Raw genomic sequence first — 24,327 nt, 5'->3', positions numbered from 1 at the left:
CATTTCTGTCTAGATTTCTTTTTCTAACTTTTTTGAGACAGGGTCTCACTCTCACCCTGGCTGGAGTGCAGTGGTGTAGCCAAACCTCATTGCAGCCTAAAACTCCTGGGCTTAAGCAGTCCTCCTGCCTCAGCCTCCCAAATAGCTAGGACTACAGATAGATGCCTGTAGTCCATACTGGCTGGCTAATTTTTTTTTTTAATTTAGTAGGGATGGGTTCTTCTAATTTGCCTAGGCTGGTCTCTAGCACCTGGCCTCAAGTGATCCTCCCACCCAACCTCCCAAAGTGCTGAGATTATAGGCATGAGCCATCACACCTGGCATTTCAGTCTAGATTTCAATTTCTTTTTGGGTTTATCCGGTTTGGGGTTTGCTCATCTTCTTGAATCTTTAGGTTTTTATGTCTTTAACCAAAAATGAAAAGTTTTTAGCCACCACCTCTTCAAATAATTTTTCAACTCTACACCATTTTTCCTCCCCTAAGATTCTGTTGACATGAATCTCAGACATTTTGTTATCGTCTCACAGGTCCCTGGGTCAGTTTTAACTGTTTTTCAATGCTTATTTTGTCTGTTGTTCAGACTGGATAATTTCTATCGATCTACCTTTGAGTTCATTGGCTCTTTTTTTTTATCATCTTCATTTTGCTATTGAGTCCATTCAGTGAGTTTTTTATTCAGATTACTGTTGTCAGTTCTAAAGTTTCTATTAGTTTTCTTTATGTCTTCTATTTCATTGCTGTTTTTCCATTTCTATCAAGTTTGTTCTTGATAACTTGAATAATCAGCGACTCAGTGGTGTAACATATTGGACATCAAGAAATACCTATCCATGGATAGTATGCTGTCTCTTCATTATTAGGGGAAAAGCATAAATGAGAGGAAATAGGCTTTATGAGTTAATCTAGAATCTTGCTTTTTGGTTAGTGAATAGGTCAGTAACACTGATAGGTTGGTTCTCAAAATACATGTGGCTTTTTAATGTAAAATTATTTCTTTTTAGTGTTACTGAAATTTTGTGACTCTTTAGGTTAATGGTACCTGGAAATGAAGCTCCAGAGTTTGTGACTAATTCACTTCTTTTGGACCATCCTGGAGAAATGACTATTAATCAGCTTCCTAAAGTATCATCAAGGATAGATTTTACCTCTGTAAAATAGCTCATTTCATTGTTGATCACCTTGTGATCAGTAGTTTTTCCTATGCTAAATATAAATTTTAAGGTTAGTTCTTCCCCCTAAAAAAACAGAAAATGGGTGTGTTTCATTTTTGTGTAATATTTTTTAATGTGGAAAATTGAAATAGACTGAAAAGTATAAAAAACAAATGAAAAGTATAAAAACAAATTAAAGTCATTTATAATTTCACCATTCTGAGAACCATTGTTAACATTTTGGTGTATTTCTTTTTTTTGTTCTTTTTTATTTTCAAATGTTGTGGGTACATGGCATATATTATGGGATACATGAGATATTTTGATACAGGCATACAATGCATTATAGTCACATCAGGGTAAATGGGATATCCATCACCTGAAGTGTTTATCCTTTCTTTGTGTTAAAAGCAATCCAATTATTGGTGGGTGCGGTAGCTAACACCTGTAATCCCAGCACTTTGGGAGGCCGAGGCGGGTGGATCACTTAAGGTCAGGAGTTCAAGACCAGCCTGGGCAACATGGTGAAATCCTGTCTATTAAAAATACAAAAATTAGCCAGGAGTGATGGCAGGCACCTGTAGTCCCAGCTACTTGGGAGGCTGAAGCAGAAGAATTACTGGAACCCAGGAGGTGGAGATTGCAGTAGCCGAGATTGCACTGCTATACTCCAGCCTGAGCAACAGAGACTCTGTCTAAAAAATTAAAGAATAAAAATAAAAAATCCAATTCTTTGTGTTAAAAAAAAATCCAATTGGGCTGTGGCCTGTAATCCTGATCGTTTTGTGATTGATTTTCCAGGTGTCCTTTGAGCTTCTTGTATTTGGATGTCTAGATCTCTAGCAAGGCCAGGGAAGTTTTTCTTGATTATTCTTTCAAATAAGTTTTCCAAACTTAGATTTTTCCTCTTTCTCAGGAACACTATTATTCCTATGTTTGGTCATTTAACTTAATCCCAGACTCCTTGGAAGCTTTGTACATTTTTTTAAATTCTTTTTTTTTCTTTATCTGATTGGATTAATTTGAAAGCCTTGTCTTCAAGCTCTGAAGTTCTTTCTTCTGCTTGTTTGCTTCTCTTGTTGAAACTTGGAAAGGGAATAGTGGATAGATAACAAAATAAATCACTTAAAACCTCCCCAAGTAGGTGATTGACTCAACAGGTCAGAGTCTGGATGTTTAGGATGCAGAACTAGGAATATGATCACCATGAGGAAATAAGATTTAAGATACCGTGGGCAGTGGTTTGAAATTAGAAATTAAAGACCAGGGAACAGTGAAAGCGCCTCCTACTTGAAGGTGAGGACTCAGACTCTGACATCACAGTGAGTAGGATTAGAAAGATACCCATGTTATTAAGAACTGGAATGAGAACTGATATTCGTTAAACCAATGGTTTACCACCTTTTTAAAAAAGCACTGGGACCTTTTCTTTAAACAAAATCTCACATAGAATCACAATGTACAAAACATACAAAAGAAGATCCTTGACACAAGTAGTTGGTATGTGGGCCAGAGCTAGAGCCTCTATTTCAAGGTTACTGGGAGTAGGTTCCCTGCTTCCTAAGACTTAACGGTAGCATAAGACTCTGGAGCATTTTGAAAGGTAATTTCTAGCAATAACAAACCTTTAGAAATCTTTCTCTTTTTGTTGACTTAACTGTCCTTAATACAATCACATGGTAAAACATTCAAGCAGAAAAAATATGTGCTGAAAAATAATTATCCCATCCTAGAATCCAATTTCCCCATTGCCTAGAAGTAAATACAGTTACAAATTTCTTACATGTTTTTCTAGAAATAGTCTATGAGCATACAAGTATATGAATATATCTTCCTCTTCTTTTTCTTTTTTTTTTTTGAGACGGAGTCTCGCTCTGTCGCCCAGGCTGGAGTGCAGTGGCGCGATCTCGGCTCACTGCAAGCTCCGCCTCCCGGGTTCATGCCATTCTCCTGCCTCAGCCTCCTGCGTAGCTGGGACTACAGGTGCCCGCCACCACGCCCGGCTAATTTTTTTTGTATTTTTAGTAGAGACGGGGTTTCACTGTGTTAGCCAGGATGGTCTCGATCTCCTGACCTCGTGATCCGCCCGCCTCGGCCTCCCAAAGTGCTGGGATTACAGGCGTGAGCCACCGCGCCCGGCCTTATTTTTCTTTATCACAAATGAGATCTTGCTATTTATAGTCTCCCCCACCTTGCTCTTTATATTTAACATATTAGCTAGTATAGGTCTACCTCTTTCTTTTTGAACACCTGCATGGTAATCTAGTGAAGATTTTTAAAATCTAATTTAACAATTCTTTATTGATGGAAATGTGTTTTTAAAAGTCTTTTGCCATTATAGTGGTGTAATAAATATCCTTTATGTATACATTTACCAATGTGTTTGAGTATATTTCTAGGATATATATTCCTTTGAAGACTTTTGAGTAGGAAAGTGGTAATACTAAAAAGACAAACCTAATGTGAGGGTGACCAGCACAAAAGAAAAAAAAAAAAAGAAGAAGAAAAAGAAAAGCCCACATTTTTTGCATGGTATTCACAACCTGTTATCCCCACTTTGTTCTTTAAGAGGTATATTGTTCCTGTTATGTGGTTCTGCATCTTTCCTATTAAAAGGGACTTTTTATTTTAGTTCATCAGACATGTAGTACTTAGACTTTGCTTCCTGGGCTTCTGAGTATACATGGATATTTTATATAGAGTAATATGATTTCTGTTTGATTCTCTGCTTTATTTTTTCATCTCATGCATTGGTTTCAGTTGCTTTCCAGAACTATCTTAAATATTCTAATTAAAATTTTAATTGTGTTTCTTAGTTAAGCAAAGTTTTAGGTCTTTTGCTTGTTCTTTGGAGCCCCTTGGATTTGTAGATGAAAGGATCAGCTAACCATACACCATCTCTCTCTTTATCTTTCTAACCTTTGTTTCCTTGTTAGACATTTCTAAGTCTAGTTAGTATTTAAATTCACAGACTATACCTACAATTTAGTTGATACAGAGATATTAAATCTTTCTTAACTCTTATTATCTTTTATATCTTTTTCATAAGTCTTAGGATAACGTCTTCCCCACAGATAGCTCATTGCAAAGGAATATTTAATCCTTTGGATGGAAAGGGATACTCTCTGAATAGATTATTTGCTGAGCAATATGAAAACCACTACTTTTACCCTTGGATAATTTCTCACCATCAGGTCTCTTGAGATAGAAGTACAACAAGAGTAAATCTTTAAAAGATTTAACAGAAATCTATAATTTAACATGATACACATTTGGAGATAGAATCAAGACTGCCAATGAAAAGAATGATAAGGACAAAATGGAATTAAATTGTTAAATATTTCAATGCAGTATTAATTTTGTGTGTGTTTTTTGTTGGTTTTGGGGGTCAGTTGTTTTTTAACCACCAATTTTGTAAAACTCTGATAGAAACTTGAGAGCTGGTTTAATTCAATCTCATAATTTTTTAGGTAAGGAAACTAGTATTTAGGGGAGTCTGAAACTTGCTGAATATCACAGGTTAACACACAGAACACCTGGTTGCCAGCCAGTTCTGTTTGAGGATGTAATAAATTGTTTGTTTATAGTGGTAAAATGTGTCAAATGACAAAAAAAGCAATTCATTTTACATATTCACATTTTAAACCACTATATACCATACTTAATTCTTTGAAATTCTGTTTCGGAAAATGTAGGTAAATAAAAATTTTATGAATAGAATCTTTTTCCTATGAACATATTATTTTCAAAGAATAATTTTGTCTGCTGTCTGATAAGGTATTTCGGCCACATCCCCTATTTCTGAATGTCCTTTAACAGAAAATTTTTCATTTGTTGCCTGGTTTTTGTTTTTGTTTTGCTATTTAATATCTTGAAGTTTTATATGTTCAAATGTTCAGTTGCCTGGAAGTTGTCTAAACAAATAATGATATGTAAACCTTTCTCAGAATTTTTAGAAAATATTGAACTTGTATAATAAAACTCTACTCTTAGTGGTTCTGATAAACCAAAAGAAGTAGCATAGTGACTACCTCCTGATATTCTTCCTAATTATCATATTTCTCTGAGGTTACATTATAAAGGAAAAGTAAGGACTCACTGAATCTGCTGTGTTTTGAACTCCCACAGATAACTTTTGCTACTGTTAGTACAAATAAAATCATTCTTTTAAAAAAGTCCTTTCAGGAAAAATAGATCTAAGTCTATTTTTATTTGTAATTTCTGCATCTTTAATCTGTGGCTATACTTTTTTTTTATTACCTTGCTTTTCTTGACTGTATATGGCAACACTAAAGTATCAGTGCACCTGAAACACAGGGAACTAATCACGTTTACATATCTCAGGCAACGTGTCTTGGTCTCCCTGTTAGCACCTGTTCAGGTTTACACCTACCAGCTGTCAGTGTTCCTGAACTCTATGATTACACAAAACAGGAATACTTGAGATACATAAACTTGAACAATATTATCATTAACAACTGATCATTGAATCCTTTTATAGTACATAAAATCATCATGCAGGGAAGAAGTTGTGGTCTGTCATTTTCATAAATTTGGATTTTTATTTGCGCTCAGAATTGTTATAGATAAATGTCATTTTAGTAAAATACAGCAAATGTATGTTACCCAGTATGAGTGAGCATTGTGATGTGTGTTAATTGCATGTGATACATTATCAGTGTTTAAAAATTTGGATAAAATGTGAAATATTAGACTCTTAGAAGGATGCTGACACAAAAGATGTTGAGTATAATTTTATCACTTATTACAGTAGCTTTGGGTCATCAAAATCAGCTTGACTCATCTTACTATTATAGTTATATAGAATTACTATTAAAGTCGTAGCTAGTTGAATTTCAAATAATAGCCTTTTTGATATTTTAGATCAGAGTTTTTCATCCATAGCAACACTAACAACTTAGTTTGGATAATTCCGTAGGGGGAAGACTGTTCTTCTTGTCCATTTTAGGGTATTTAACAGCATCCCTGGCCTCTATCTCCACTCAATGCCATTAGCACTCTTCCAGTTGTGACAACCAAAAATGTCACCCATATGTTCCCTGGTTGGGGAGATGGTGTGTCAGAAAACCAAAATCACTGCTTTAGGCTACAGGAAACATCTATAATGTATCAAATCATTTGTAATCCCTTCATCTTTTGCACATATTTCTCCCATGGTTCACAACATTTTTTTTTTTTACTATAGTGTTTTGCGTTAATTTGTGGTTATAGTCGTCTTTTAACTAGTTAACCTTCTTTTTTCTTTTCTTCTCATTTTTTTGTTTTGTTTTGTTTTGGTTTTGTTTTTTTTTTGAGACGGAGTCTCACTCTGTTGCCCAGAATGGAGTACAGTGGTGCAACCTTGGCTCACTGCAATATCCACCTCCTGAGTTCCAGCAATTCTCCTGCCTCAGCCTCCCGAGTAGCTGGGATTACAGGCACCCACCACCGCGTGGGTCTTGCTAATTTTTGTATTTTTAGTGGAGACAGGGTTTCACCATGTTGGCCAGGCTGGTCTCGAACTCCTGAACTCAAGTGATCTGCCCACCTCGGCCTCCCAAAGCTCTGGAATTACAGGCGTGAGCCACCGCGCCCAGCCTAGTTAAATTTTGAAATAAGGCATCCCAGCACTTTGGGAGGCGAAGACAGGCAGATAGTTTGAACTCAAGAGTTCAAGACCAGCCTGGGCAACATGGCAAAAACCTGTCTCTAACAAAAAATAGAAAAAATTAGCCAAGCATGATGACAGGTACCTGTAGTCTCTGTTATTTGGGAGGCTGAGGTGGGAGGATCACTGGAGCCCAGGAGGTTGAGGCTGCAGTGAGCCATGATCACAACACTGCACTCCAGCCTGGGTGACAGAGAGAGACCTTGTTCTCAAAAAAAAAATGACCAAGTTATACATTAGAAACTATAATCTCTTGAATGGCCTTAAGTTAAAAGATGTACCTACTAGATATTCTTCCATTGTTGAATTATAGACGGGAGGTCATGTTATTATACTCCGTTTGTTGTGATCTTGTGATATCTAGGCTGGTTTTGAACACAAAGAATGGGTTAGTTCGTGATCATTTGGAACCCAAGATGAAAGGAGTATTCTTAACACAAAGGGTCAGAACGAGAGGCCATTATAGGAGCGTAGGTGTCAGATGTGGATGCTCTGGCCCTAACAGAAATCTAGGAATAGATGGCTCTTGGATACCTGAACTGTTTTTATTTTAATGAATATATTTTTCTAAAAAGATATGAATAAATGAGTTTCTGCAGATTTTTATGTACTATGATTGAATTATAAATAATAACTCATGATAACATATTTTGTCAACAAAATGAATGTATTAATTTTTCATCTGTATTTGTATTATAGGTGAAAAATCAGCTTATTTGGAAAATTTTAAGATAACATACCTTACCACATTGATATCTGTACAATTATGAGACATTTATTTTAAATTCTTAGCACGTCATCTATCTGGCTAAAAATATAATGCCATGGTAAGGATATACATAATCTATAAATAGTATAACTCTTAAATATTCACTTTAACATGAATAATTTAGAATACCTTGAGGTTTCTTTTCTTGCCACATATACACATGGGTAATTATATACATAGATGCTCACTCATTAAAAACAATAGCTAACAAGTATTAAATGCTAGGTACTCTGCCCTTTACATGCATTATCTCATTTAATCCTCGCAACTACATCTTCTTCAAATCACTCATGAGGAAATTGAGAACTGAGAGAAATTACATAATTTTTACAAAATCACAACTAATAAACTTCAGGCACAGTGTTTGAACCCAGTAATGTTTATTAGCAAATATCTCAGTGACACAATGTAGTCTGTTCTTCATTCCTTCAAGGTTTAGTTTTTTATACTCTTTAACTTCAATGCATATGTATTTTTTTTTTAGTGCTTACTATATGGAAGACTTTGTGGGGTTTTTTGTTTGTTTGTTTTTTTACTTTTTATTTTGAAATAATTTTAGACCTAAAAATAAAAAACAGAGTTCACATATATTTTTCATCCAGCTTCCCCTAATGTTAATAAGTTGTATAACCAGAGTACAGTTATCAAAATTATAAACATCAGGAAATTAACATTGATAGAATACTATTAACTAAACTACAGACCTTATATGATTTTCACTAGTTTTGCCATTAATATCCTTTTCTTGTTCTAAAATCCAACTTAGGATCCCACATCACATTTAGTTGTGGGATCAATCCTAGGTCTCACACTAAGGAATTCCTAGTCTCCTTAGTCTCCAACCTATGGCAATTCCACAGTCTTTTTTTTTCTTTCTTTCTTTCATGACCATGACACTTTTGATGAATACTGGTCAGTTATTTTGTATATGGTTTTTCAATTTGGGTTTGTGTGGTTTCTCATGGTTCAGCTGAGTTTGTATTTTTGGGAAGAATACCACAGAAGTGATGGACTCTTCTGGGGCATCAGAAAATACATGATGTTGATATTTTGTTATAGGTAATGTTGTTTCTCCACTGTGAAACTATTCTTTTCATCTTTTCATTTAATTGATATTTTGGAGGAGATACTTTGAGACTATGCAAATATCCTGTTTCTCCTCAAATTTTGACCCACTGCTTTTAGTAACCTTTGGTGCATATTATTTTATTTTGTTTTTATTATTTATATATATATTTTTTATTATACTTTAAGTTCTAGGGTACATGTGCACAACATGCAGGTTTGTTACATATCTATACTTGTTCTTTGACTAGTTCTTACGATATGGTAAGCCAATGATTGTTTTATGGATTTTTCACAGTTATACAATTTCACAATTACAAAGGCATTGCCTTCTCACCTTTTAACTATCAAGTTGATGGCCAGGATTTCTTGTGCTTTAGAGGGGATGATAGTAAATAAAACTGAAAGAATAATATTTAACTTAAAAAGAAAACTTAAAACTAAACCTTGTAAATTCAGGCATAAGACAATCTTCATTCTAGAGTGCAAAGGCTAGAGTGGATTTGTTAAATTTCTATAAAATGACAAAAAAAGGATATGTGTAAGATGAACTTGCAGTAGTTGACCCAATTTTTGGTTATTAGAACTAAGAAATGCCTATTAAAAACAACAACTACTTAAGACCAGTATGAGAGAATTAGTACTTTACATGCAAGAAGACTACTCAGCCAGCTAATAAATCTTAGGCTAAAAATATCTAGTATAAATATAGCTGAAATAAAATAATACATGAATAATGTCTATAATAGAGCTGCTAAGGAAAATGGTTACATAAGCATATGTTTTTAAGAAGTTAAGCCCCTTCTTACTTAAATGAGCAAAAAGAACCAGAAATAGAAGAAAAAAAATTACACCTTTACTGAAACTAAAAAAGGCCCCAGCCTTATACTACTAGCTCTAGTTCTACTCTCATTGCCAGGTTTAAATTTTGTTTTCTAAGCAATACTGTAGCAAACAGCGTTGTATATATCACTTTACCTAATGATACTTTATCTGTGAGTGTGTGTGTGTGTGCACGCACACACACATTTGTGCATGTACGTTTATTTAAATAATTATTCAGATTAATTCTTCAGGGAAAGTAATATCCATTAAGCAGTATGTATACAAGACTACTTCTTTTGCCTTCTTGTTTTCCTTACTTTAGTCCTGAATCAGGTTTTATCAACAATAAGAAATACCTATATTCATAGCATATTATCCTATAAAAAGTTAATGACTATTTTATATTGAGCTCTTATATGCCAAGTACTCAGCTAAAGTGCTTATCTTATTATGTCACCAAATTACTTCTGCTGTGGAGTACAAAGGCAATTTTTTTTAAACCCCTTCCATTATTTTTTTTACATAGTATATTTACGTAGCAAATAGAATTCTTGAAGACAATGAGGTTACCAGCTATAAAGAAAAAATAGCTTTTTCCTAAACTCTCTTCTAGGTAAAGAGTCCATATTTTTTGTATTTAGTGAAATTAGACTTGGTAAAAATAATTTTTATGGGCCTTACCATCAGACAGCCACATGTCTCAGAGTTCATTAGTTACTGTTGCTGACCCAAAACCTACTCTTTAAACATTAGTTGCATGCAGCCATCAGTAGCAACTATGCCTTTCCCATGATGAATGCTGATAAAGAGAAATACAAATTCTGTAAGAATATGGACAGACTCATCATAGCAGTACTGTCATTTATGGAAGTGATTTACAGCAATACTAGAATATGAAGAGAAGTTTTTGAATTCTATATGATTAGAAAGCTCATTGAAATGGTCTTTCTAATGATGTTGCATGTCAATTTAAGATTATCTTCCCCATATGTATCTATCTTATGAGAAAAATTATCTACATACTTTATGGATTCAATCAACAATTAGGCAAACACTAGCCTTGCATTATTTTAATTAGTCAATTTTTTAAATGAAATCCAACTATTTTTCTTAGTAAATATACAGTTCTTCTGTGAGTTGCCTGTAGAATTCAATACAGAAATCTTTCTGTAGTTACATTATTTAAATGGTGAGAGTTTTCATGTGGCTGATCATAAATTCATTTATAGGCAAGCAGTATCTTTTTTCTTATTGTAGATCGTGTTCTCTTTAAAGCATCTGTGAATTTAATGACTTTCTTGCTTGATTGTGGGATCAGTGCATGCATAGGGTATTAAAATGAATATAAAATGCCCATTATATTCCAAATTTTTAATATCAGCATTAGTTATTGCAATAAAACCAATGCAAGGCTACAACCACAAAGCCCAACAAATTAATAAAGATGATTAGAAGTGCTTTTGTCATTTTAAATGGGTCACAACTAAGGCCATTTTGAAATCATGGTTTAAACTTGCCTCAAGTTAAACTCTGAAATGTATTTGCCTGTTTTGAGGGGTATGGGGGGATTCCCAGGCCAGATTCTTGGACACTTAAGAGCTACAAGTATATTGCTATCTGTATTTAGAAGATAAGGGTGCAGACCATTCAAATGTGGTGGTGTTTTTTTTAAATTATTCATTAAGGTAACATAGGAATTCTGTTGCAAGTGAACCGATGTGAGGTAATTTGGGATGAATAAGACGAATATAACATGTTAATTTATGGTTGTGGCAACACGCATTTTGTGTGAAATTACTATATTCAAACCACTATTAATTTGGGGGGTATAAGAAAACTCAAGAGGATTTGGTATACTTAAACTTATTCCATAAGTTGGTATTTTAAATTATATTGTTTTTATCTACTCCATATTTTCTCTTTCCAAAGAACATGTATTTAGAAATTTATTTTATATTTTTAAAAGTATACAAAAAGTTTAACTATGTTGAATTCGTTTGAAAAAATTTTTTATCTGATACTGAGAATTAACATTTTCCCCTCTCATAGATATGGAGTCTGGAGAACGGTTACCATCCTCAGCAGCCTCCTCTACTACACCAACTTCATCTTCGACACCTTCTGTGGCTTCAGTAGTTTCAAAAGGTGGCCTTTCCACTGGAGTTGCTTCACTTAGCTCTACAATCAACCCATGTGGTGAATACCCTTTTTAAACTCAATTTTAGAATGCCATTCTTTTAATAATTTGCATAATATTTTATTGAGCACTGAATAAAATGTTCTCATGACTTGCATTGACCTGTTGAATAAAAGCTAGGTTAAACACCTAGTCTTTTTGCTTTTTCAGGATTTTACGCTGGGATAGCACTGGTTATTCTATACTTCCTAGGAATTGTCTTTGAGAGTTAAATCTTGATATCTTAATTTGTTTTATCATTTTAATTGATAAATTAATGAAGTCTTTTAAAACAATAGGCCCAAGAGGGAAAGAAATAGAAGGAAGTCCTTGGTAGACACTTTGCCCTAGATTTCCTTCCAGTATTTGAAATGACCTTGTAAGCTCCAGCTGCTCCAGTTCACAGATGTGTACTAAGGCAGATCATTTACTTGATGGAAAATATTTTTAAAGTTTAGAGCATAACAAGTTTCTTAAACATGAATAAAATTTGGCTGAGCACGGTGGCTCACCCTGTAATCCCAGCACTTTGGGAGGCTGAAGTCAGGAGTTCGAGACCAGCCTGACTAACATGGGGAAACCTCATCTCTACTAAAAATACAAAATTAGCCAGGCATGGTGGCACATGCCTGTAATCCTGGCTACTCAGGAGGCTAAGGCAGGAGAATCGCTTGAACCCGGGAGATGGAGATTGCAGTGAACCGAGATTGCGCCATTGCATTCCAGCCTGGGCAACAAGAGTGAAACTAAGGAGAGCTTTATTTCAAACGTGAAAATATCCTCAATTTTGTTTAATTAGGTAGAAGATATCTTTAACCACCTCCCAAAATCACTCTTGGTTCTTTTACAAAGGTGTGGTAGAATACATTCCTTTTATTAAATACCTAAAGTTAATTAACTCATTTATTTATCGGTAGGAAACATTTTAACTTTAACTATTTCTTATCTTATACATTATTTCATGTTTATAAGCAGTAAACTAAATGATATTTTTCTTATTCAGAATTAAAATGGAAACTTTTGCATAAATGTGATGCATAAATATGTAATATTTGCTTACAAAATACCTTAGCAAATTGTCAAATAAATGTTTTCATTTATTTTTGTTTTTCCAATCAATGGAATGACAAAAAGGATGTCATTCTGTCATTATATTATGATCAAACCATTTTCTAATATATTCTTAGGGATTACAAAATAACTAAAATAGCACTATATGTGTGTGTATGTGTGTATATATGTATATATATATATACACATATATATATATTTTTTTAATTTTTTTGAGACAGAGTCTCGCACTGTCACCCAGGCAGGAGTGCAGTGGCACAATCTTGGCTCACTGCAAGCTCCACCACCTGGGTTCACGCCATTCTTGTGCCTCAGCCTCCCGAGTAGCTGGGACCGCAGGTGCCCACCACCACACCTAGCCAATTTTTTGTATTTTTAGTAGAGACGGGGTTTCACCGTGTTAGCCAGGATGGTCTTGATGTTCTGACCTCATGATCCGCCCTCCTCGGCCTCCTAAAGTGCTGGGATTACAGGCGTGAGCCACCGCGCCCAGCCGCACTATATATTTTTTAAAAATCAATATAACTTCTCCACCTTGTGTACAGTCTTCATCAAGTAATTAACAAGTTTGTTCACATTTCCCTTATATGCAAAATGATGGCTGGACTGTAAGTGTCCAAGCCTCTGTTGATATACTGTGCTCAAAAATAGCGATGCTATGATTGACTTTTTACCTTAGATAACTTTGTGTAAATGATTGCACACAGTTGTACTTGTGTAGTTATATTTTCCTGTTTTTTGTAACTCTTCTTTCTCTTTCCCTTGTTGTGAGCTTTCAGTGTATTCTAATCTGCTGTCTTATTTATTTCTGAATTAGTCTTTAACATACATAGTATTCCTAAAGAAATGTCTTTTCTTATTTGAAGGCTTCAATAGCATCCTTGAGTACAGATTCTGAGTTTTCTGAACACTTTTTTCTCACTTGGTTTTCTGAATTAGTGACATTGGAATTTGCTTGCAGTTCTCATGAGTCATATGTTGGGCACTATTTTTTGTTTGTTAGTGGATGGTTGGAAGCTGTAGAAGGGATGGAGTATGCTGAGTTGCTGAATAACATTAGAAACCTTATCTAGAAAGGGATGCGTTTTTTTTTTGTTTGTTTTGTTTTGTTTTTTCTTTTTTTTTTTTTCACCTTGCAGGTTGGTTTATTTATCTGTAATGTGCTTTCATTCATTTCGCTGCAAATTTTATTTTGGATATATACATTGTACATGTTTTCTCTACTTTCCTTACAGCAATTTGTTTGGTAGACTTCTAGAAGGAAGGTGGTATTTGTTTCTCCATTTAAATATTTTTGTTTCCATCATTCTTATAACTAAATTGATCTTCCATAAGAATAATTCTCACTAGAGAATCATTTAATTACTTTTTTTTTCTTTCTTCCTTTTTTTTTTTTATTGATCATTCTTGGGTGTTTCTCACAGAGGGGGATTTGGCAGGGTCATAGGACAATAGTGGAGGGAAGGTCAGCAGATAAACAAGTGAACAAAGGTCTCTGGTTTTCCTAGGCAGAGGGCCCTGCGGCCTTCCGCAGTGTTTGTGTCCCTGGGTACTTGAGATTAGGGAGTGGTGATGGCTCTTAACGAGCATGCTGCCTTCAAGCATCTGTTTAACAAAGCACATCTTGCACCGCCCTTAATCCATTCAACCCTGAGTGGATACAGCACATGTTTCAGAGAGCACAGGGTTGGGGGTAAGGTCACAGATCAACAGGATCCCAAGGCAGAAGAATTTTTCTTAGTACAGAACAAAATGAAAAGTCTCCCATGTCTACCTCTTTCTACACAGACACGGCAACCATCCGATTTCTCAGTCTTTTCTCCACCTTTCCCCCCTTTCTATTCCACAAAACCGCCATTGTCATCATGGCCCGTTCTCAATGAGCTGTTGGGTACACCTCCCAGACGGGGTGGTGGCCGGGCAGAGGGGCTCCTCACTTCCCAGTAGGGGCGGCCGGGCAGAGGCGCCCCTCACCTCCTGGACCGGGCGGGTGGCCGGGCAGGGGGCTGACCCCCCCCCCACCTCCCTCCTGGTCGGGGCGGCTGGCCGGGCAGAGGGGCTCCTCACTTCCCAGTAGGGGCAGCCGGGCAGAGGCGCCCCTCACCTCCCGGATGGGGCGGCTGGCCAGGCGGGGGGCTGACCCCCCACCTCCCTCCCGGACGGGGCGGCTGGCCGGGCGGGGGGCTGACCCCCCCACCTCCCTCCCGGACGGGGCGGCTGGCCGGGCAGAGGGGCTCCTCACTTCCCAGGAGGGGCGGCCGGGCAGAGGCGCCCCTCACCTCCCGGACAGGGCGGCTGGCCGGGCGGGGGGCTGATCCCCCCACCTCCCTCCCGGACAGGGCGGCTGGCCGGGCGGGGGGCTGACCCCCCCACCTCCCTCCCGGACGGGGCGGCTGGCCGCGCGGGGGGGCTGACCCCCCCGCTCCCTCCCGGACGAGGTGGCTGCCGGGCGGAGACACTCCTCACTTCCCAGACGGGGTGGCTGCTGGGTGGAGGGGCTCCTCACTTCTCAGACGGGGCGGCCGGGCAGAGACGCTCCTCACATCCCGGACGGGGCGGCAGGACAAAGGTGCTCCCCACATCTCAGACGATGGGCGGCCGGGCAGAGACGCTCCCCACTTCCCAGATGGGATGGCGGCCGGGCAGAGACGCTCCTCACTTTCCAGACTGGGCAGCCAGGCAGAGGGGCTCCCCACATCCCAGACGATGGGCGGCCAGGCAGAGACGCTCCTCACTTCCCAGACAGGGTGGTGGCCGGGCAGAGGCTGCAATCTCGGCACTTTGGGAGGCCAAGGCAGGCGGCTGGGAGGTGGAGGTTGCAGCAAGCCGAGATCACGCCACTGCACTCCAGCCTGGGCACCATTGAGCACTGAGTGAACGAGACTCCATCTGCAATCCCGGCACCTTGGGAGGCCGAGGCTGGCAGCTCACTCGCGGTTAGGAGCTGGAGACCAGCCCAGCCAACACAGCGAAACCCCGTCTCCACCAAAAAATACGAAAACCAGTCAGGCGTGGCGGCGCGCGCCTGCCATCGCAGGCACTCGGCAGGCTGAGGCAGGAGAATCAGGCAGGGAAGTTGCAGTGAGCTGAGATAGCAGCAGTACCGTCCACCTTCGGCTCGGCATCAGAGAGAGACCGTGGAAAGAGAGGGAGAGGGAGACCGTGGGGAGAGGGAGAGGGAGAGGGAGAGGGAGAGGGGGGATGCATTTTTTTAATCATTATTTGCTACTAGTAAAAAAGAGTATAGAGTATTTATATTGAGATGCTTACATTGAATGAAAGTATAATTCCATTTATCCAGAAATGTGTCATTTATTAACACATATTTTTAGTACCTAAAACATGAGTTTTTTTCATTTTGTAGGTAAAATAATTTTTTTTTAACTTTCACAGTGTTGTAGTCCATGTTTAAAATAAAGCCTTTTACAGCAGCCCCAGTCAGGGGCTTACAGATAAAACTCCCATACCCCTGGGACAGAGCACCTGGGGGAATGTGCAGCTGTGGGCATAGCTTCAAAAGACTTAAACATTCCTGTCTGCCAGCTCTGAAGAGAGTGGCAGATCTCCCAGCACAGCGCTTGAGCTTTGCTAAGGGACAGATTACCTCCTCAAGTGGGTCCCTGACCCCTGTGTATCCTGACTGGGAGGCACCTCCTAGCGGCAGTGACAGACACCTCAAGCAGGAGAGCTCCGGCTGGCATCTGGCAGGTGCCTCTCTGGGACAAAGCTTCCAGAGGAAGGAACAGGCAGCAATCTTTGCTGTTCTGCAGCCTCCACTGGTGATACCTAGAAAAACAGGGTCTCGAGTGGACCTCCAGCAGACCTGTAGCAGAGGGGCCTGTTAGAAGGAAAACTAACAAACAGAAAGGAATAGCATCAATATCAACAAAAAGGATGTCTACACAGAAACGCCATCCAAAAGTCAACAACATCAAAGACCAAAGGTAGATAAATCCACAAAGATGAGGAAAAACCAGCGCAAAAGGGCTGAAAATTCCAAAAACCAGAACACCTCTTCTCCTACAAAGGATCACATCTCCTATCCAGCAAGATAACAAAACTGGATGAAGAATGAGTTTGATGAATTGACAGAAGTAGGCTTCAGAGGGTGGGTAATAACAAACTCCTCCGAGCTAAAGGAGCATGTTCTAAACCAATGCGATGAAGCTAAGAACCTTGAAAAAAGGTTAGAGGAATTGCTAACTAGAATAACCAGATTAGAGAAGAACATAAATTACCTGATGGAGCTGAAAAACACAGCATGAGAATTTTGTGAAACATACACAAGTATCAATAGCCGAATCAATCAAGCAGACGAAAGGATATCAGAGATTGAACCAACATAATGAAATAAAGCATGAAGACAAGATTAGAGAAAAAAGAATGAAAGGACAGAACAAAGCCTCCAAGAAATATAGGACTATGTGAAAAGACCAAACCTATGTTTGACTGGTGTACCTGAAAGTGACAAGGAGAATGGAACCAAGTTGGAAAACACTCTTCAGGATATTACCCGGGAGAATTTCCCCAAGCTAGCAAGACAGGCCAACATTCAAATTCGGGAAATACAGAGAACACAAAGATACTCTTCAAGAAAAGCAACCCCAAGACACATAATCGTCAGATTCACCAAGGTTGAAATGAAAGAAAAAATGTTAAGGGCAGCCAGAGAGAATGGTCGGGTTACCCACAAAGGGAACCCCATCAGACTAACAGCAGATCTCTCTGCAGAAACCCTACAAGCCAGAAGAGAGTGGGGGCCAATATTCAACATTCTTAAAGAAAAGAATTTTCAATCCAGAATTTCATACCCCGCCAAACTGAGCTTCAACAGCGAAGGAGAAATAAATCTTTTACAGACAAGCAAATGCTAAGAGATTTTGTTACCACCAGCCCTGCCTTACAAGAGCTCCTGAAGGAAGCACTAAACATGGAAAAGAATAACCAGTACCAGCCACTGCAAAAACACACCAAATTGTGAAGACCATCAATACTATGAAGAAACTGCACCAACTAACAGACAAAATAACCAACTAGCGTCATAATGACAGGATGAAATTCACACATAACAATATTAACCTTAAATGTAAATGGGCTAAATGCCCCAATTAAAGGACACAGACTGGCAAATTGGATAAAGAGTCAAGACCCATGGATGTGCTGTATTCAGGAGCCCCATTTCATGGGCAAAGACACACATAGGCTCAAAATAGAAGGATGGAGGAATATTTACCAAGCAAATGGAAAGCAAAAAAAGCAGGGGTTGCAATCCTGCTCTCTGATAAAACAGACTTTAAACCAACAAAGATCAAAGGAGACAAAAAAGGGCATTACATAATGGTAAAGGGATCAATGCAAAAAGAAGAGCTAACTATCCTAAATATATATGCATCCAATACAGGCACACCCACATTTATAAAGCAAGTTCTTAGAGACCTACAAAGAGAATTAGACTCCCACACAGTAACAGTGGATGACTTAAACATGCCACTTCCAGTATTAGATCACCAAAACAGAAAATTAACAAGGATATTCAGGACTTGAACTCAGCTGTGGACCAAGCAGACCTAATACACATCTATAGAACTCTCCACCCCAAATCAACAGAATATAGAGTCTTCTTAGCACCACGTCTCACTTATTCTAAAGCTGACCACATAATTGGAAGTAAAACACTCCTCAGCAAGTGCAAAAGAACAGAAATCATAACAAACAGTCTCTCAGACCACAGTGCAATCAAATTAGAACTCAGGATTAAGAAACTCACTCAAAACCACACAACTGCATGGAAACTGAATAACCTGGTCCTGAATGACTACCGGGTAAATAACGAAATGAAGGCAGAAATAAAGATGTTCCTTGAAACCAATGAGAACAAAGACACAATGTACCAGAATCTCTGGGACACAGCTAAAGCAGTGTTTAGAGGGAAATTTATAGCACTAAATGCCCACAAAAGAAAGCGGGAAAGATCTAAAATCAACACCCTAACATCACAATTAAAAGAACTAGAGAAGCAAGAGCAAACAAATTCAAAAGCTCTCAGAATACAGGAAATAACTAAAATCAGAATAGAACTGAAGGAGATAGAGAGACAAAAAAACCCTCAAAAAATCAATGAATCCAGGAGCTGGTTTTTTGAAAAGATCAACAAAATAGATAGACTGCTAGCCAGACTAATAAAAAATAGAGAGAAGAATCAAATAGATGCAATAAAAATGATAAAGTGGATATCACCACTGATCCCACAGAAATACAAACTACCATCAGAGAGTACTATAAACACCTCTGTGCAAATAAACTAGAAATCTAAAAGAAATGGATAAATTCCTGAACACATACACCCTCCCAAGACAAAACCAGGAAGAAGTCGAATCCCTGAATAGACCAATAACAAGTTCTGAAACTGAGGCAGTAACTAGTAGTCTACCAACCAAATGAAGCCCAGGACCAGACAGATTCACAGCCAATTTCTACCAGAGGTACCAAGAGGAGCCAGTAACTAATAGTCTACCAACCAAACGAAGCCCAGGACCAGACAGATTCACAGCCGAATTCTACCAGAGGTACAAAGAGGAGCTGGTACCATTCCTTCTGAAACTATTCCAAACAATAGAAAAAGAGGGAATTCTCCCTAACTCATTTTATGAGGCCAGCATCATCCTGATACCAAAACCTGGCAGAGACACAACAAAAAAAGAAAATTTCAGGCCAATATCCCTAATGAACATTGATGCGAAAATCCTCAATAAAATACTGGCAAATCGAATCCAGCAGCACATCAAAAAGCTTATCCACCACGATCAAGTCAGCTTCATCCCTGGGATGCAAGGCTGGTTCAACATACACAAATCAATAAACGTAATCCATCACATAAACAGAAACAATGACAAAATCCACACGATTATTTCAATAGATGCAGAAAAGGCCTGCGATAAAATTCAACACCCCTTCATGCTAAAACCTCTCAATAAACTAGGTATTGATGGAACATATCTCCAAATAATAAGAGCTATTTATTACAGACCCACAGCCAATATCATACTGAATGGGCTAAAGCTGGAAGCATTCCCTTTGAAAACCGGCACAAGACAAAGATGCTCTCTCTCACCACTCCTATTCAAAATAGTATTGAAAGTTCTGGCCAGGGCCATCAGGCAAGAGAAAGAAATAAAGGGTATTCCAATAGAGGAAAGAGGAATAGAAAATTTCCAGTAGAAAAGAGGAAATCAAATTGTCTCTGTTTGCAGATGACTTGATTGTATATATCATCTCAGCCCAAAATCTCCTTAAGCTGATAAGCATCTTCAGCAAAGTCTCAGGATACAAAATCAATGTGCAAAAATCACAAGCATTTTTATACAGCAATAATAGACAAACAGCCAAATCATGAGTAAATTCCCATTCACAATTGTTACAAAGAGAATAAAATACCTAGGAATACAACTTTCCAAGGGATGTGAAGGACCTCTTCAAGGAGAACTATAACCACTGCTCGAGGAAATAAGAGAGGACACAAACAAATGGAAAAACAAATGGAAAAACATTCCATGCTCACTAAAAAGAAGTTGAAACAAATCTTGAATGAACCAATTATCTACCCATTTGAACTCATCTGATTATAGCTCCTCTGCCATATCTCCCCAGCTCTGTATTGTAATAAACTTTTCTGATACATGTGTATGAACTTTATTCCCATTTCAACAGCCCATTTCTTTAAAATCTATTTCAGTAGTGCATCTAGTAGCTTATGTATATTTATTACAAATCTCCTTTGAAATCCTGTTCTATGTAAGAATATAAATTAAGCCAAATAGAATAAATGCTCAACTCAAAGTGATATGGCTGTTAACTTTCACAGACAATAGCAAATATCTATTGGTTTTTTATTAAAGATTATAAAGGACTTTTTCAGTACTTATTTCTTCTGTACTTTATCATTAATTCTTCTTTATCTACTGGATCATGTTCATCAGTATAAAAGCATGCTCTTAGTATCACCCATCCTAAAAAAAGCAGTATGTACAAAACACCTTCTTTTTAGGGGGAGCCAGGGGGAGACAGAGTCTCACTTTGTCTGGCTGGAGTGCAGTGGTGTGATCACAGCTCACTGCAGTCTCAACCTTTGAGGCTCAGGCAATCCCCCAACCTCAGCCTCCTTAGTAGCTGGGACTACAGGCAAGCACAGCTAATTAAAAAAATTTTTTTTTTGTAGAGACTCACTCTGTTGTCCAGACTGGTCTCAAACTCCTGGGCTAAAGCGATCCTCTTGCTTCAGCCTCCCGAAGTGTTGGGATTACAGATGTGAGCCACTGCGCCTGGCCCCCAAACCATTTTTATATCCCAATACTCTTCTGGCTATTGCCCTGTTTTCTGCCAGAATGTTCACAGCCCAACTTCTGAAAGGAGATAGTTACATATGCTTTCTTCTTGTCTTTCACACACATCCCAACTCACAGCAGTGTCATCTTTCTAGCCTCATCTCATTCAACCTCAGCAGAATTTGACATAGCTGACCACTCTCTTCTTCTTGAAAATCTTTCCTTTTAGCTTCCATTATACTACTCATAGTTTTTCTCTAAATTTTTTTATACAACTCCTTCTTAAGTTTTTTTTTCCCCCCAGATTCCTGTACTCATAAATCAAGGCTTGCATTTTCCAAGCCTTGATTCTGAGGCCTGTTATCTCTTGTCTTTTTGTTTAAATACACCTATAGGAAGACTCTGCCCAGACTTTCTCTCTGAGCTCCTGAACGTATACATTTTGCATAGAGGTTTTATAGGCATCTCAAACTTAACAAATTTAACACATCCAAAAAACAAACTTTTGGTTTTCTCCCAAAACATGTTTCCTTCACATTCTCTATCATTAAATGATACCACAATCATCCAGTAGCTTAAGCCATAAATATAGTGATCTCTGGATTTATCCATTTCTCTTTCACCCTCACATCTAAAGTCTGTTGATTCTACCTTCAAAATAAAGCTTGAGTCTGTACACTTCTTTCTGTCTCCGCTACCACTGCCCTAGTCTGCACTAAAATCTCTCATCTATATCATTGCAGTTCTTTCTAACTGGCTTCTCCACTTCTATGCTTGCCCTGCTTTTATCTGTTCCTCTCAGAACAGAGTGAAGCTGCACATGCAAACCCTCCTACTTTTAGTTTCTTTATTTTGGTGTGATTTATGTACAATATAATTCACCATTTTAAATGTATACTTTAATGAATTTTGACAAATGTATATATTCATGTAACCTCCAGGCTGTAGGACAATTTTATTACTCCAGGAAGTTGCCTTGTATCTTTTTGAAGTTAAATTCCTCCTTCCATCCCTGCCCTGGCAATTACTGAGACAGTTCCCTTCTATTCGTTCTTTGCTGAGAGTTTTTTATTATGAATTGGTATTAAATATTGTCACATGCATTTTCTGCACTTATTGAAATGATCATATGGCTTTTTCCTTTTAACTTGCTATTTTGGCAAATTACGTTGATTAATTTTTTTATAGTTAAGCCAATCGTGCATTTCAAGGATTAATCCCACTTGGTTATGGTGGGTTATCCTTTCAGAATAGTGTTGGTCCTGCAGGAAGCAAGTATAGAAATAAAGCACTGTTGAATTTGATTTGCTAAAATTTTCTTAAGGAATTTAGCACCTGTATTCATGGGGGTTATTGGTCTATAGTTTTCTTGCAGTTGATTTGTTGGAAATGAGTGGGTAAGATTCCTGCCTCTCTTGTGTTTTTCAAAGAATATATAATGATATTATTTTTTCTCTAAATGTTTGGTAGAATTCACTGGTGAAACATCTGGGCCTGGAGAGTTTTGGTTGTTTGTTTGTTTAAGTTGTTGTTGTTGTTGTAAGATACTAAATCATGAATTCCCCTTTTAAAATGTAGGTATAGGCCGGGCATGGTGGCTCATGCCTGTAATCCCAGCCCTTTGGGAGGCCGAGGCAGGCAGGTCACTTGAGGTCAGGAGTTCGAGACCTGCCTTGCCAACATGATGAAACCGCGTCTCTACTAAAAATATATACAAAAAATTAGCCAGGCATGGTGGCGGGCACCTGTAATCCCAGCTACTCGAGAGGCTGAGGCAGGGGAATTGCTTGAACCTGGGAGGCAGAGGTTGCATTGAGCCGAGATTGTACCACTGCACTCCAGCCTGGGTGACAGAGCGAGACTCGGTCTCAAAAATAAATAAATAAATAAAATAAGTAAAAAATGTAGGTATACAACAATTCAGGATATCTTTTTCTCCTTGAGTGAGCTTTGGTTGATGTCTTTCAAGGAATTCGTTCATTTCGTCTACATCATTAAATGTATGGGCCCAAAGTTGTTCCAGATATTACCTCGTTCTTTTAATGTCTGTATGATTGGTAGAGATATTTTTTCTTTCATCGTTGATATACATAACATGTCTTTTCTTTTTAGTGACTAGAGGTTTTTCAATTTTACAGATTTTTTTAAGAACAAGCTTTTGGTTTCATTGAGTTTTCTCAATTTTCTGTTTTTTTCTCTCATTAATTATTTCCTTCTGTTTTTCTATGGGTATGATTTTCTCTTTTTCCCTACTTTTTTTTTTTTTTTTTTTGAGACAGTCTTGAAATAACGCCTGGGCTGAGTGCAATGGCTCAATCTCAGCTCACTGCAACCTCTGCCTCCCGTGTTCAAGCGATTCTCCTGCCTCAGCCTCCCAAGTAGACGTGATTACAGGCACCCGCCACCACACCTAGCTAATTTTTTTATATTTTTATTTTTAGTAGAGATGGGGTTTCACTGTGTTGGCCATGCTGGTCTTGAACTCCTGACCTTGTGAACCACCTGCCTCGGCCTCCCAAAGTGTTGGGATTACAGACGTGAGCCACCGCACAAGGCCTTTTCCTACTTTCTAGAGGGAAGCTTTGATCGTTTATCTAGCACCTTTGTCCTTTTCTTATATATGTATTTAATGCTATGAATTTCCCTTGTAATTACTGCTGTAGCTGCGGCACATAAGTTTTATGTGTCATTTTCTTACCATTCCAGTAAAAATATTTTCCATTTTCCTTTGTTAATTCTTCTTTGGCTGATGGGTAGTTTGGAAGTCATTAACGTTTAGTTTTTAAAATCGATATCCATTTTAGTTTTACTGTGGTTAGAAAATGTACTGATAATATTTGTGCTATGATTCTTTTGGCTTCCCACTTCTGCTTTTTCGTGCTAGACTCCTCTGGGTCTCCTCTGTACCTGTGAAAATTCTTGATTGGCAAAATATTTAGGCAGAGATGGGTCTCCTTTCCTCTGTGTTTCTTTCTTGGGTTTTGTTTTTGTTGTTGTTGTTGTTGTTGTTTTTCTTCTAAGATTACCCCCTAATTTCCAGTTGCTCTGCCAGCTTTGGGCTCAGTGCTGTGACACTTCGTACTTCCTGCCGCCTGAGATAATCATGATGAGGGAGTGCACTTAGTAAATAAATACATCAAACCCAGCAGATCTGCTATATACAGCTCTGCTTTTCAAGAGTAGATTTATCTTCATTCTCTGCCAGCTAGTTTGTGCTGACCCTGGAGTCCTTTTTCATTCATGCACAGTATACTTGCAGCTAGGCGTTTGGATAGTTTAA

The 24,327-nt window shown here is 38.1% G+C and overlaps 1 protein-coding gene across 14 annotated transcripts in view; it reads left to right on the top strand.

Annotated features, from left to right (window-relative positions):
* The window catches only part of BAZ2B (bromodomain adjacent to zinc finger domain 2B), a 403,884-nt gene that overhangs the window by 221,629 nt on the left and 157,928 nt on the right, over positions 1-24,327 (top strand). For 13 of the 14 annotated variants that reach the window (XM_063694870.1, XM_063694875.1, XM_063694874.1 and 10 more), the window contains one exon: positions 11,529-11,675. In XM_063694870.1, the coding sequence (XP_063550940.1) occupies positions 11,529-11,675 (147 nt within the window). Of the gene's footprint in view, positions 1-7,519; positions 7,648-11,528; positions 11,676-24,327 lie in introns of all 14 variants that reach the window. The other variant, XM_063694876.1, reaches the window with a different exon arrangement.

The sequence above is a fragment of the Gorilla gorilla genome, chromosome 11 (genome assembly GCF_029281585.2).
Source record: "Gorilla gorilla gorilla isolate KB3781 chromosome 11, NHGRI_mGorGor1-v2.1_pri, whole genome shotgun sequence".
In the NCBI taxonomy this organism is placed as follows: Eukaryota; Metazoa; Chordata; class Mammalia; order Primates; family Hominidae; genus Gorilla; species Gorilla gorilla.
Note: the sequence above shows the minus strand (reverse complement) of the source record. Positions and strands in the feature narration are given on the sequence as shown.